Source organism: Mastacembelus armatus, chromosome 7, assembly GCF_900324485.2.
Source record: "Mastacembelus armatus chromosome 7, fMasArm1.2, whole genome shotgun sequence".
Taxonomy (NCBI): domain Eukaryota; kingdom Metazoa; phylum Chordata; class Actinopteri; order Synbranchiformes; family Mastacembelidae; genus Mastacembelus; species Mastacembelus armatus.
This window is the reverse complement of record NC_046639.1, coordinates 24,163,217-24,177,969: the sequence shown is the minus strand read 5'-3', so window position 1 is coordinate 24,177,969 and position 14,753 is coordinate 24,163,217. Positions and strand designations below refer to the sequence as shown.

The window sequence follows — 14,753 nt, the reverse complement described above, 5'->3', positions numbered from 1 at the left end:
AAGATGGTGTTACAATCATGTTATTAGATAAAATGCTACATTATGTAATGATCGACGGCTTTTTGGTTCAAAGAAATGTTTGCACCCAGCCTGTGTTACAAAAATAGTTTAATAGGTCTGCATGCTATGCTGTGTATAATGGACATTACCTGTATATGAAGTGTGCATGAACATGTGATAGAAACTGATGATACTCAAATTTCATTTAAAAAGTGTTTTTTTTTCCATTTGTTGATCTCCTTTAAATGCAAATGAAAATGGATTATTATTCTGACATAAACATTTTATAAACTATATCAAGTACACATTTCAATTTATGGATTTTCTCAGTTCTTAACAGCCTTGTGAATATGTTTCAACAGGTTAAAAAAAAAGGGCTAACATGACAATTTTCTTCTTTTTTGATAGAACAAGCAGTTGAAAATCTTTCAAGTTAACTCAGTTAAACAGGTGTGGAAGCCTTCCTTAATGAGAATGAAGTAGAGATGGAATGCCTAATATGCATCTCATGGCCTACAGTACAAGCAAAACCCCTAACACCTTATTTGCACCAGCCTGTCATTTACGCAGCAAAAAAAAGCTATCAATATTATTTATGAGCATCATATAACGGCAATTACCAGTACTTGTTGCACTTCATTTATGTTGCGCTTACATTCTTGGTTTTTACAATATATACAAGTTTGACTAACTTGGTACCATTTTCAAAACTGAAACTAATCCATCAGTAGATGGAAAATCCCATGTCACATTCAGTTTCAAGAATCTTGTGATTTGGTTTGCATTTTTAATATTTGATCACCTTGTATACAACCATTTGTCAAAATGTAAATGTATTGTTCTCCTTTGTCTTTACTCTGTTTCTCTAATTTCTTGTCATCTTGTCTTTTTATCCTTTTTTCCTCGTTCGATCATTTCTTTTTTTCTTCTTTCAACCTTTTACTGCTCACTTCACTTTTTTGCCATGCTCCACACTTTTCTATCTCGTTCTCTTTTGGCCATGTGTGCTTCTTTCTGTTCTCTTTACCATAAATACTTTTTAGGTTCTACAGCAGCAGCAACAAGAACGTGAAAAACAACTTGTTCTCCAGAGGGAGCAGCTGGCCCAGCAGAAGTCCCAGCTAGACCAGATTCAGTCTTTACAGCAGCAGCTCCAGCAGCAGCTTGAAGAACAGAAGAGACAGAAAACAGCTGCTGTAGCTCAGAGCATACAGGTGAGGGGGGCGGAGTGTCTTTTGAATCTCCTCTCAGTCAACAAATAACTAAAAAAAATCATTTTTTCTGCAGCTGGATGGGAGTGGACAACCCCTGCACCCCTACGTCAGCTCTCAGACGGGCTCACGTTCCCTCCCCAACTCCTCTTCGGAGATGTGTCTGAGGAGCCAGGAGGAGCACGTAGAGCCAAGAAGCAACATGAGGAAACACAGCTCCATGACCAGGCTGAGCAGGGACAGTGTGGATGGAGACAGCGTGATGTTCTATGGCTCCCCTCGTAGGATCGTGGACAGCTGTGTGCAGACAGATGACGAAGACGGGGAGGAGAGGTAAATATGTGGATGTCTTGAGTGCAGAGAGGGAATGAGTGGACAGATATACGTGTTTAGACTGTGTAAAATAGGTGAGTGGGAGTGTAAATGTATATATGTGTGTGTTTGTTAGGCAAGGAAGGCAAGACCCCACATGTACTGTACTTCTACTGGTATGCTGTGTGGCAAAACATTTTAATGTAATTTGAAGGCCATAATATAATGGAGTATTGTTTATTCCCTTATTTTTTCCTTCTCTTCTGTCCATCATCAGGTACATGATGCGACATCGCACCAGGAGGCGTGGTCGCAGTGTTGACTGCTCCGTCCAGACAGACGACGATGAGGACAAGGCTGAGACGGAACAGCCAGTCCGCCGGAGGCGCTCCCGTTTCTCCAGACACTCTGAGTCCAGTGGAGGCATTGCTGCCCCAACCAGTGCAGCTTCTGATACCAAAACTGACACGCCCAAAATGGTATCCTCCAGTATTGCTATCCAAACCAACAGGGAAATATCTTGCCAGACTGAAGTGGAACATTTAGGTAGAGTCTCCCCAGCAATCCATGTGACAGTTCCAGACCCAAATAAAGTAGAGATTGTGCACTACATCTCTGGACCTGAGCGAACCCAAAAAGGACAGTCTCTAGCATGCCAGACTGATCCAGAAGCCCAGTCACAGGGTGTTGTAGCTCCTCAGCTCAGTGTACCAACCACAGTCAGTCCATATTCTTCCTCTACCAGTACGGGAACACAACAGTGCAGCTCTGCCGACCTTCTGACCCAGCATCGCCAGCAACAGCACATTACAGCAAACGCAGTCAAGTTTGAACGACGTCGCCCTGACCCGCTTGACATCAACTACCAGCCTCACAACCACCTTCACAACGAGTCCATCTCCAGCATTATCAGGCATCAGCACACAGCCCCCAAATCTCCACAAGTCCTGTACTCCCCTGTATCCCCAGTATCCCCTCACCGCCTGCTGGAGACTTCTCTGTCCACTGAGAGGCTGAACAAGGCCCATGTCACCCCGCAACAAAAGTCCTACACAGCCGAGTCCCCCCAACGACACCCCTCTGTGCCTCGACCCATCAAGAGCACCCAAAGGTCCATGTCAGACCCTAAACCCCTAAGCCCCACCACAGATGAGCACACCAAGGCCAGGCTGTCTCTGTATCAACAACAAGCACTCCAGAGCCAGGTAAAGTCAACTGATACCATGATCATATTGAAATATACAGATATAGAAATATAGATAAAGAAGTGATTAAAATGGATTCAGAGCACAGTGTAGATTAAATACTTCCACAGTACTTTAGTGATTCACATCCCAAATCCCAAATTACTGCTAAAGTCCCTTTACCTTTGGTGGACCTATTAACGCTTTGTCTTAAACCCATGTCACTGTCAACTAAAACTGATACACAGAAGAAAGTGATCATGCTAAACACTTAAAACGTTATCAGAACTGTCATCATCACAGCCCTACTTGACTACCACTGATATTCAGCAGATTTTGCTGGTGTAATTTGGAGTTTTCATAAAATCGGTGTATCTCTTGAAATACTATATCAGTTTTGATTTCTTTCCTTATCTTGATTCTTGTACTGAACTAGGTAGCTGATGTCTTTCCAGTTAATTTTCCTTCCTGTAGCTTTATGATGGTACAGTTAATACCTTTGTTTAACCAAGATATGGACACAGCTATAAGGACTTGTACTGTAACATGACATAATTCTACACATTAATAACAATATTGGTGTTTTTATTGCTTCCTTTATTTACAACTCAGTAATATTAAATCTTTGAAATAACAGCTATAAGGCTTTACCCTTTTTACAGAGTGTCTGACAGATGGCAAACTGCTCTCACAGTGAACAAGTTTTGGAGTAAACAGCTTCATTTTGTAAAACCAATTAATAAACAGCGTGAAACATTCATTTCTAATAAAAATCATCCATAATTAGTAATAACCTTTACAAAGAGGTTACAAAGTACATCAACAAGATGGCATCATCAAATCAAATATAAAATATGGTAAAATTGTGAACCCTTTATTAGGAAAGCTGCCTACTAAATAGAATAAACAAGAGATAAACTTAAATTATGTAAATCAAGTTAAAAACAAATGAGTATTTGGGATAAAAGTATATTTTAAGAATATATTTAAAATGTGACTGGGCAGCTTGTTCACGAGCCTTGGGGCCTGACTACAGCAACTTTCTTCTCTGCAGTCTGGTCTTATATTATAATGAATAAATTACGTCTTTGTTATGTATAGATTTGTCCCACGTTGTAGTATTTTAGCTCCTAATCCCTTGAGATGTAATAACTATGTTTCCACTGCCCACATGCTAAGATTATGTGCTTATTAAGACCCTATGGGGATTTTTTTATGTCACTACCCCCACAGACTGACATGATAAGCAGCACATCCTGTAAAACACTATGATCTATTTACAAACTGCAATTAAACAAAGATGAACCCTCGTTCATTCATTGGAGATTGGCTACAACATACATATTCGAATACACTAAAATTCATATCATTTGTTTTTCTTGGGTGTGGTGCAGCAGACGTGGTCTGAAAATGTGGAGTTTACTGTGGTCAGTAATCCTTAGAGACAAATTATAAGAAGCATATAAATCATTTGCAAAGAGATGGAAATTATTTCAACATTATAGAGAATGCACAAACAACTTCTTAGCATTAAAGCATTAATGCCACTAATTTTAATGTTTTTATGTCTTCTAACACAAACTCCACTTTTGTTTCCCGTCATTCTTGTGTCTGTGTCTATATGTGTTTCCTTTGTCTCCCTTGCATCCTGTCTATTTTATTGTTTCTTGGCCTTTTTCTCTTTTTGAGTTTTCCTCTCCTCTCTCTCCTGTTCCGTTCATCTTATCCCCACTGTTCATTGATTGCTGCATTTTCCCCTTGCTCATTTACCTCATTCATTTACCTCTTTCTTCCCTATTCTCTTCATTCTTCACTTTTTTAATCCTTTCTTTTTCCTGCCCTACCATGACCTACCATGATCCCTGTCATCTCACATTTTTGTGTTCCACAAATTCCTGACCTCTCTTCTTTCCTCACCTCCCTTCTACCATGTCCCATCCCTCTCCATGTCAATTGCATACCGTTGTCATATTGATCACTCGTCATTGCTGTCTTCTTCTACCTGTCCCATCCTTTTCTTTCCACGTTTCCTTTTATCTCCATATTCTCTTGCTCTCCCATCCCTCCCTTTCCCCTCTCTCTCCAGCTGGCAGCCCTCCAGCAGAGCTCACTGCTCCGTAAAGTCAAGCGAACCCTGCCCAGCCCTCCTCCGGAGGAGACTACGGCATCAGCTCATCTGCCCATGATGACGCCTGCCCTCCAACAGGTCTACCTGCCCTCAGTGCCCAGCCTCAAGCCCAGCTCCAGGTCTGGACTGGCTGCTAAAGCCAGCCTCCTCAAAGACCTCACCCATGAGCTCAAGGCCGTCGAACAAGAGTCAACCAAGCTGAGAAAGCAGCAAGCTGAACTGGAGGAGGAGGAGAAAGAGATTGATGCTAAATTGAGATACCTTGAGCTGGGTATCCACCAAAGGAAAGAGACATTGGTGAAGGAGAGGGAGAGGAGGGATATTGCCTACCTGAGGTGTATGGGGGATACTAGGGACTATATGTCTGACAGTGAGTTGAATAACCTACGTTTAGCAGCTGCAGCTGCATCACATGAAACCAATGGGCTGCTGACAACACGACCAAGCACCGCCCCTCTCAGCCAGTTCACCAGTGATCTTAACACAGCAGCCCAGTACCCGCCCACCTCATCCTTTCTCTCCTGTCAGTATCCCCAGAGCCAGCCAGCACCACCAACTCAACAACCAAGTGTGCCATACCAGTCTTCAACATTTAGCCAGCCTCCCTATCCAACAGTGTCTCAATCCCAGGCACTGCCTCAGCCCACCCCCCTCCAGAGCCACATACCCCCTCCAGGACCTTCTTATCAGTCTCAAACCTCTTATCCTTCTCACACCTACCCCCAAACTCAGCCCCCATACCCTCAAACAGACATAGGGTTACCAGGTGCTCCTCAGCCTCAGCCAGGTCATACGGGCTTTGGGCCTGCACCACCCGGTCAGCCCCCATACCCCACCCACAGCTCACCTTATCCAAGTGCTGTGTCCTCCTATCCTAGCCAGACCACCCCGTACCCTGGGCAACCCCAAGCTGATATCCTGACAGTCCATCCGGGACGACCTAGGCAGACATCACTAGCTGATCTGGAACACAAGATGCCTACCAACTATGAGACGATCAGCAACCCCACAGTTGTGGTCACCACCACAGCCCAGGAAATTAGCTATTCCAGTGCAGCCCCCTCTTATGGTCAGTACACTGGAACAACAACCATGGCCAGCACCTATGGGCCCTATGGCTCAGTACCAGTGTCCAGCAGCTATGGTGGGTACTCGACCATGCCACCCAGCACTTATGGCCAGTATACTTCAACATCAGTTGGTTCATATGGCCAGTATACTACAACCACTGCTAATACTTATGGCTACACCACCACCACAGCCAGTTCTTATGGCCAATACACTTCTACAGTTTCCAATGCCTATGGGCACTCTGTAGACAGTCCTTCCACCTACAGCACAGCAGATGGGATGTACGGGGCTCCTGGCCTAGAGCAAAACATCCCACGAAACTACATGATGATTGACGACGTAAGTGAGCTGACGGCAAAAGATGGGCTGGGCACGATGACAGGGGACATGATGCATCATGGCGGCAGTGGGCGTTACCCGGGTGACATCCATGGCCACAGCAGCACCATTGGCAGCACAACGCGTGGGGGAACTGGCAGCTCCTCGTACGGCAGGCCTGAGGAGGAAGCAGCGATGCAGGAAGAGCTGTACGACCACCACGGCAGGGGTAAGAGCAGCTACAGGCACGGACCTCTAGGGGGCAGCAGCAGCAGCGTGAGCGCTAGCATGGGTGGGGGATCCCCCTATTACTATGACTACGACTACAAACATGGCAGCATCCGCTCCGGGGTACAGAAACCTTCGCCATCCTCCAGAGGCCTTCTGGCTCCTGCTGTCATGTCCTCCAAGCGCAGCAAGCACAGGAAACTGGGGAGTTTGGAGCAAAAAATCTCCAAGTTTTCCCCCATTGAGGAGGCTCGGGATGTGGAGGCAGACCTAGCCTCCTATTCTTCAGCAACAGGTGGGGCTTACCCCTCCTCCCACATTCGAGGGCGCCAGCTGATCGAGGATTACGGCTTTAAGAGGAGTACTTATGAAGGCAGCAGTGGCACTGCTCGTAGTAGTCGGTACTATGGTTCAATGGTCGAGGAGGACGATCGGATTTACTACACTTCCACTGGCCGCTCCCGTTCCACTGGTTATGGCATGGACAAGATCTCTGCCAGGGACTACCCTGGTTACCGCAGCCGATCCTATGAGAGGGACGATCGCTCCTATCGATCTGGCTACAGCCGGGGTCGCCACCCAACCCGACAATACTCTGAAGAGGAAAGTCCACTTAGTCCTCTGGGGAGGTTCATGGGATCTGGCCGATCATCAAGTTTAGGTCCGGACCCGTATGACAGTCGCAGCAGTAGATATCATTACTATTATGGCCATTATGGTTCCAGCCACTCGCTGCCAGATGTACAAGACCACATACGGGACCTTCCGCGGACGCATGTCTACAAATCGGATGATACATACATTATAGACGATTATCATTGCGCTGTGTCAGACAGCGAAGGTAATTGTGGGAGTTGAATGCCCACACAGTCTCACTACCTACTACTGCCCCCACCGTTTATCTAAACGTCCCCCACCCACCCAGAGGCTAGGCTTAGCAAAGAGAAAGAGAAAGAGAAAGAGAGACAGAAATAGCCGTTGCATGCTGATGTTTTCTTCTTCCTGAGAGTCACTTGGAGCTCTCTTATCATGGACTGCTGTCTGTCTGTCTGCCTGCCTGTCCGTCCTTCCGCCTGTTCGTCCAATCGTCTGTCTGTGCAATACTCGCATGGTTCTTCGACGTGGTCGTTTTCTTCATTCTCTACACTCTGATTCACTGAAAAGGTCTTCTCTGCACGACACAGATGCATTGTGTTTCCTTTAGAGGGTTTTATCTTTAATTATGTCTTTGGCATTGATGTCTTGTTTACATGTATTTTGATTTATGAATTCTTTGTCTACACTGCAAAACAGTCCTAGCCTTAAATTTTATCTTTGGAAGAGTACCATCATCATCTTATCGCAACAATTAAACCATACAGTAACATTAATCAAATATAAGCTTGATCTTTGTGGGCCAGTTGTTTAAACTATTTTTGTTTGGCCATAATTTTCTCCCGTGTCTTTGGTTTTAAATTTGAAGAAGAAAATTTTGTAAACAAAAAAGTCTGCCAAAATGGGCAGTTTTGCAGTGTTTGTGTTATTCTGTTTATATTGTCTTGAAATGTGTAAAGGTAATGTGACGTGCATTCTGCATGGATGTAAATCTTTTATTTTTATTTTCTGCCTTTCTTTCTGTCCTCTCCCTCCTATTCTTTTCTTTTGCATGCGGTTGGTCTTCTTCTTCCTGCTTCCTTCCTTCTCTCAGCCTGCATGCCGCTGTCTCCAAACGACATGGAGATTGACTGTGATCTGCTCTCGGTTTCCAAAGCCTACCATCTGGGCCAGGAAGAAACTGATTGGTTTGAGAAGCCACGCTCCAGTTCTCGACACTACGGAAGTAGCCACTCAACTGGAAGGAGCCGGCACAATGTCAAACACACCTACCACGATTACGATGAGCCTCCTGAGGAGGACCTGTGGCCTCAGGATGAGTATGGCCATGGAGGACGACACGCTTCATCCCGTGACCACCGGCACCACGGCAGCTCTAGCCGACACTCAACCTCGTCACGTCATGCAGATGAACCAAGATCTTCAAGGTCATCTAAGGGGCACCCCAAAGACCCATCAATGCGCCATGACCCTTCAGGCCGCTCTTCATCTTCAGGAAGGCGTGGCGAGTCAAGGTCTGGAGGGTACCACTCTTCAGACTACTCACGGGATCCATCTGGGCACCATCACAGTCAGCGCTCCTCCAGGCAGGGGGATCCACACCGGTCCTCACGCAGCAAGTCCCAGCAGCCAGGGGACATGCAGGGGCAGCCAACAGGTACATACAAGCACCTTTACACACAAAAGAACATTACAGTGTCGATGTTAACCTGTATCTCTAGCCCTTCATCAACCATACATATGTCAGTGTACTATACTATACCCACTGCTTTTTACTGACTGTGCATGTCTTGAATAGCTTTTATAAATACTATAATATATACATTCTAGGGTAATTTGGCACTTGCTCAATGAGTTTCTTAGTTGAACAAATTAGACCTAATTTTCCCCCAGTATAGGCAATCTGGCACCAGTCCTTAAGGAGTAATGCTGCCAAAATGTCTTCATTTAAAGCAAATTATATTAAAGTTAGAGACATATTTCTAGTTTATGTGTTAGTTGAGCTTTTTGTAAGTGGGTGAATCAAGACTGATTCACTGAGAAAACAAACGACATTACAACCCTGTTTATTTGGAACTTTCTTTTCTAATATTGCTCATGCATTAATGTATTTGCATCTCAGAGTTTAAAAAGTGTGTGTTTGTTTTACTTATAATCTAAAGTTACTGATTATTGAGCAAACTCATACTTCAATACTGCATGCATTGTCGGGTCAGCCAGGGACATAGAACAAAACCCTACTGAATTAATCAAGTGACAGTTTTTATAAATGCATTCCACAGACCTGAATTAAGTTCTCTCAACTATGGTAGACCCTTCAATTATTACTGGAGTTATGATCATTTCTCATTTGCGTCTGAGGCAGGAATATTAAATATCTCTTGTTGTTCACTCTGTGTTTGCTGCTCTTTACAATTAACTGTCCCCTCAGGGGTCAACAGTTTTTAATTATTACCTTGATCAAGCATAACTTTTCAAAGGAAATGTTTTCCCTCAGGGTAGCACTGTGGCTGTGTTCTTAGCGGAGTGCTCATTAAATTGCTAGTTTGATCTTTGCTCACAACATTTGTTGCGGATCATTCTCCATTTTCATTCCTGCTTTACCTGTGAATTACTATTGTATATATTCTAATAAAAACTGAAATGCCATTATCATAATATGAAAACCTGTTTTACAGAAGTAGGACTTTCTCAGAGGCAGAAATACTCTGGTGGCAGAAATCAGTGATCTGATTATATAAGTCAGATCTGACTGACTGACATTTCTCATAAGACAAGGAACAGATGATTCGAGCATCACAGATGTAGTGCCTGAATCTTTTTGGCACACATGATTAGTGTGGGCTGTCAGTCATTTCCTGCATTTTGACACCACAAAAAAAGGCTGCAGGTTCAGTTTACTAGTATTTTGTTTTAAAGTATCTGTGTTGCTGAATTCTTGTTCTTTTTCTAGTGTTTGGGTAAATTGAAACTATTGCCAAGTTGCAATCACAAAGTTTCCTTGAGATAAAAAAAATTACCCTTTCCTTCAGGCTCCTCCAGGTCTGGAAGCACCTCTGTCCGGGCTCAGGGTCCTACTGGAGGGCCTACAGGATCAGGGCGACAAGGTGGTCCAGGTTCCCAGACAGATGGGGCTCCAGGACAGAGGACTCAGCTTCAGCAACAGGCCCAGACATCATCAACCAGGCCGGGGCAGCCTGGTGCTCCAGCCACCACTGGTCCTCAACAGCAGCCTCCAGCCCAGGGTCAAGGCATGGGCATGGGGCAGAGCCAGGCCAAGCCTGGGCAGATGGGACCAGCTGGTGGGCCCATGGGGCAGGCCAGGCAGACAGGTCCTGCAGGAACCCCGCCGGTCACCATGGTGAGTACAGAGAGGGAGGACAGATAGTAGAAAGAAGTCCACAATGAGGGTGTGGGCAACTTTTGCAGCTGTTTGTAATTGACATGATAAATACATAATGTCATAATGGTACAAAGTCTGTGTTTACTTTTGAAGTTTGAACTAAGCTAAATGCTAAAATCCAGTTAGAGGGCATATCTGCATCGTGTGTGTTAATATGAAACTAAGAAAACACAGGCCTTGTAGATGATACAGTCATACCAACCATTTTTCCAGTTTTCTTAACTCTCAGCTCTTGTCTTCCTTCTTCGTACTATGTCATGCTCCATATATAGAGTAAGAGCTGGTCCATCTCCACTCAGTTCATTTAGTTTATTTAAATTCTGCTCTGCCTCTGTTGGCATGACTTATCTAATGCTATGTTTAACACAGAGGCAGCTGATAACTCAGTGTGGCTGATTAACTTCCTGCTAGACACTTTGCACTAAAATGTCTCTTTGGCAAAAATCTATTTCTCTCTGCATTTGCTCCATAATCATAAATCCATTTAAATCTAGTTGCTGTTGAAATCTAAAAATCTGATTATGACATCTAACATGAAGCCTGAATTCATTGTCACTGGCAAATAGATGAAAATGTTTCCTATGAAGTTCACAAAGTCACTGTCACCATGTTGAGTATGAGTATCCCAAAATCATTCATGATGTGCTTTCACTGCTGAATGTGGTCGATCATTTTGGTATTGCTGTATTGTTTTATTATCAGTGGGAAGACAAAGAGAAATAATTCATATGGTCTGATGTCAAATTATGCAGTAATTTGTCTTGTGCAGTGGAAAAGCTCAGACAGGAAGCCGTAAACAGTGAATACAGTTTTTCATATGATTATAACTCAGTCTGCAAAAACCCATTCACTTACAGTTTTATGTTTGGTCCATTGTGTAATTAAAAGCATTGATTAAGTGGCTGTAAATAATAAAATGCCATAACCTGCAGTTACATTAGAGTCTGTGGGGAAAAATATAGAATATTATATTTGGCATTAGTCCAGTGTCTGTCAAGTAAAGTCAAATGTATTTATGCATTTTCATTTACCAGGAGTGACTCAAGGCTTTTACAAAAAACAGAGTACGCAAAGTAACAGCATCAAAGTGAGACAGGCCAAACCCTGGGCCATATTTGTTATGTTCAGATAGCACTAACTGATGGCTAACACAAAGGGTCTGTTGTGCCTCTTTCTTACAGCTCTTCTCCATCAGTGAAGCAGCAGCCAATAGTAGTTTAGTCTTTTGATGTTTCAAACAGAGCTGGAGAGAAACCCAGCAACACAAAAGCTTTTAAACAACTCATAATGATGCAGCAGATATTGACATGTCCAATCCAGTTCCATGACAATAAAAAGAATCTACCATATCAGCAAATGTACATTTTGAGCCTATGATAAAAATACGTTTTATAGAGATTTTCAGCTCTAATCTTCCCAGTAGTTTCTGGATTTCACACATTGTATTTACAATGGTAATTTGACAAACCAGTTAATTGTGAGTGTCACTGTGTCTCTTTCTGAGTGATCACTGGTATTTTGTATATAAAGAGTGTAGGCCTCTCCTGTAATGGCCCATTTTCATTTTCCATCTGAGAGCTGTCAAGATAATACAATTGCTGTGATGAAATATTCGGCTCCTGACCGAGATGTTTGCCAGAAGCTAAAATCGTAACTAACTACTCTTTGGCTTGAAAAGAAATTACACAGACTGGATCCAACAAGCTGCTGTTTGTGAATGGTAGTGTAGATAGATCGCTGGACTTTTTTCAGCAGGACCCCTCAGATTGACAGTTGATTGTGTTGACAAAGCTGAAACTCTTCATTCAGTAAGCTGTCATAACACAACACAAAGGGGGAGCAGCTTTTCTCTGTTGTCTCCTTTCTGTCTTCTTCCTATTCACTGTCTCGCACTCGTTCATTCAGGTTTTGAGTAAATAAAGGTTAATCCCATGTTCCATATATCTTTCAGTTTTACTCTGAAAATCTGTAAACCCTGAGCTGTTTGTGTTTCCGAATGATGAGCACTGTTCTCTCTCTGTCTGCAGACCAAGATCGACACGCCTCCCGTAACAGCTATTGGAGCGAAGGCAGCACCTGTCATGGCTTCAAAAGCCGCCCAGCCTCCTCTCACAGGCATAGGTACAGTATCACACACCCACACACATAACACACACTCCTACCACTCCCACGTCTCGCCAGCTGCAGCACACTCTGTCTGCATTATGTAACCATGTGTGCTGTCTCATTTAATCTGTGATTAATCTGGAGATTATCCCAGTGGAAAAAACACAGTTGGGCTTCACTTCATGGCACCTGATCAGACTGAGTGTCAGTTGTAGTAAATTGGTTAGTTATATAGTAGTAGTAGTTTATATAGTAGTAGTAGTTGGGAAAGCATGAAGATACTGTAGTTATTCATTTTCCTAAGGAAATACAGCACATTTACCACCAGTAATTATTTCTTTTCCATGATATACTAAAACAGGACAATGGTCTTTTGAGAAGTGGGACTATTAGTTGATTTGATTGGCAGATAATTAATAATTCTGACAATCAATTAATTGTTTAACCCATTTATAAGCAAATATGCTAAGACAATTACTGCTTCTAACTATTTAGATGTTGATCTTTTCGAGATTGTTCTTTTCAGACATTGTATTGATAGAATAGTTAATCACAAAAGTAACTGTTAGATCATTTGATAATGAAATCATCAATACTTGCAGCCTTAGCGGTTTCCATGACCTTAAACAAGGTGTTTCTAGTTGCTTTGCCAAACTGTACGTGACAGTTATTGGATATGTTATCAGAGACTCAGCAGAATCCAAGACATTTTGCTTCTAGTTGCAAACTAAACGAAATGCCCAGTGAATGCTTCGGCAAAGTGCTGACAGAAAACTGAATCTAGATAGTTTACGAATAATTGAAAAAAAAACGTTTAATGTAATCCAGGGTTCTGCAAAACCTTTGTTGTGGGTTGGCAGGGCTGCAACTGGGACTTTAAGATAGTTACTTGGACAGCAAAAGGGGGAGGAGCACATCTAACTGAAGGTTACAACATTACATGTGTGCAGACGATCTGGCAACTAATCACAGGAAGCCTACGTAGATCTATAAAGAGGAGACCTAATGAGTAATTAGGGGAAGAGGGTGGAGGGAAATTGCTGACTATGCTGACAGGGGCAAACTATTGTAACTGAAGGACAAGATTTTTTCCTTCCCACCACAATGTTTGATTTACAGGTAGTTTTTGGAAACTGCAATAAAAACTTCGAACAGCATGAGCACTTGACACCAAAGGTGTCATTATACAAAAAGAAAAAATATGTATACTGCAGATAACACATATACAAATACTGACTTCTTCTTCTTCTTCTTCTTTTTCTTTTTCTCTGGACCTCTCTCTTCTCTCTCTTTCATCTATCCCATCATTCTCTCCTCTGCTTCCTCCCTCTGTTTTTCTGTCCAGGCTCCAAAGCAGCTCCTAGGCCAGGAGGGATTGGCAGTGCTGCAGCAGGTCAGCCTGGCATGGAGGGAGACAGCATGTTTTCCAAGATCCTGCCTGGAGGAGCCGCTGAGCAGGCTGGCAAACTGGGAGAAGGTACAACAAACAAACCACTAACATCACACTTTAAACAAGTGATTTGGCCGCGATGTAATGAAAAACATCAGTGCTGTTGAATAGGTTGCAGCTATTACTATTCATCATTGCCATGTTGCTAATATAAACGGTACTTTAGACACAAAATGACATGTGACTACAAAGAGATGCAAAGTCACTGCAGAGTGAAGCGAAATGACAAAGACATGCAAACTAACCACCTACAGAGAGACACCAAACACTAAGCAGCCACCACATCCCCATATTGCTGTTCATTAAAAGGTCACTTAAAAGTAATTAGAGTGCTTTAAAGTTATATTTCAACCAAACTGGAAAAATGACATCCTATAATATTCCATTTATTGGCATTGTAAAATTTAACCAGCCTTTCCATTAGGAATGTAAACAAATACTGTAACACCCATTGAACCTCTTTTACTCTCCTCTCCTCCAGCTATCTCCGGCTTTGGCAAGAAGTTCACCTCTTTCTTCTGAGGTGCTAAGATTAAGGTTTGCATTCTCTTTTCTTTCCCACCCTTTCTCTCATATATCCCAACAATCCATGTGCAAAGTCAGACCTGCAGCAGACGGATCCTTCACAACGCCAAAGTGATTTATTGATCTATTGGGGCTTTATTTTTAAAGAGAAAAGTTTTAGCTGAGGTTCGTTCAATCAAAACAACAGTTTGAAAAGAGCAGCTTGTTTTAATTTGCTTCCATG

The 14,753-nt window shown here is 43.0% G+C and overlaps 1 protein-coding gene across 1 annotated transcript in view; it reads left to right on the top strand.

Moving 5' to 3' along the window:
• Positions 1-14,527, top strand: part of bsna (bassoon presynaptic cytomatrix protein a) — an 83,157-nt gene extending 68,630 nt beyond the window's left edge. The window contains exons 5-14 of the mRNA XM_026332799.1: positions 409-450; positions 1,044-1,214; positions 1,288-1,544; positions 1,801-2,728; positions 4,794-7,293; positions 8,203-8,703; positions 10,079-10,407; positions 12,477-12,570; positions 13,901-14,032; positions 14,487-14,527. Of these exons, the coding sequence (XP_026188584.1) occupies positions 409-450; positions 1,044-1,214; positions 1,288-1,544; positions 1,801-2,728; positions 4,794-7,293; positions 8,203-8,703; positions 10,079-10,407; positions 12,477-12,570; positions 13,901-14,032; positions 14,487-14,527 (4,995 nt within the window). The remainder of the gene's footprint in view (positions 1-408; positions 451-1,043; positions 1,215-1,287; positions 1,545-1,800; positions 2,729-4,793; positions 7,294-8,202; positions 8,704-10,078; positions 10,408-12,476; positions 12,571-13,900; positions 14,033-14,486) is intronic.
• Positions 14,528-14,753: the final 226 nt, after the last annotated feature.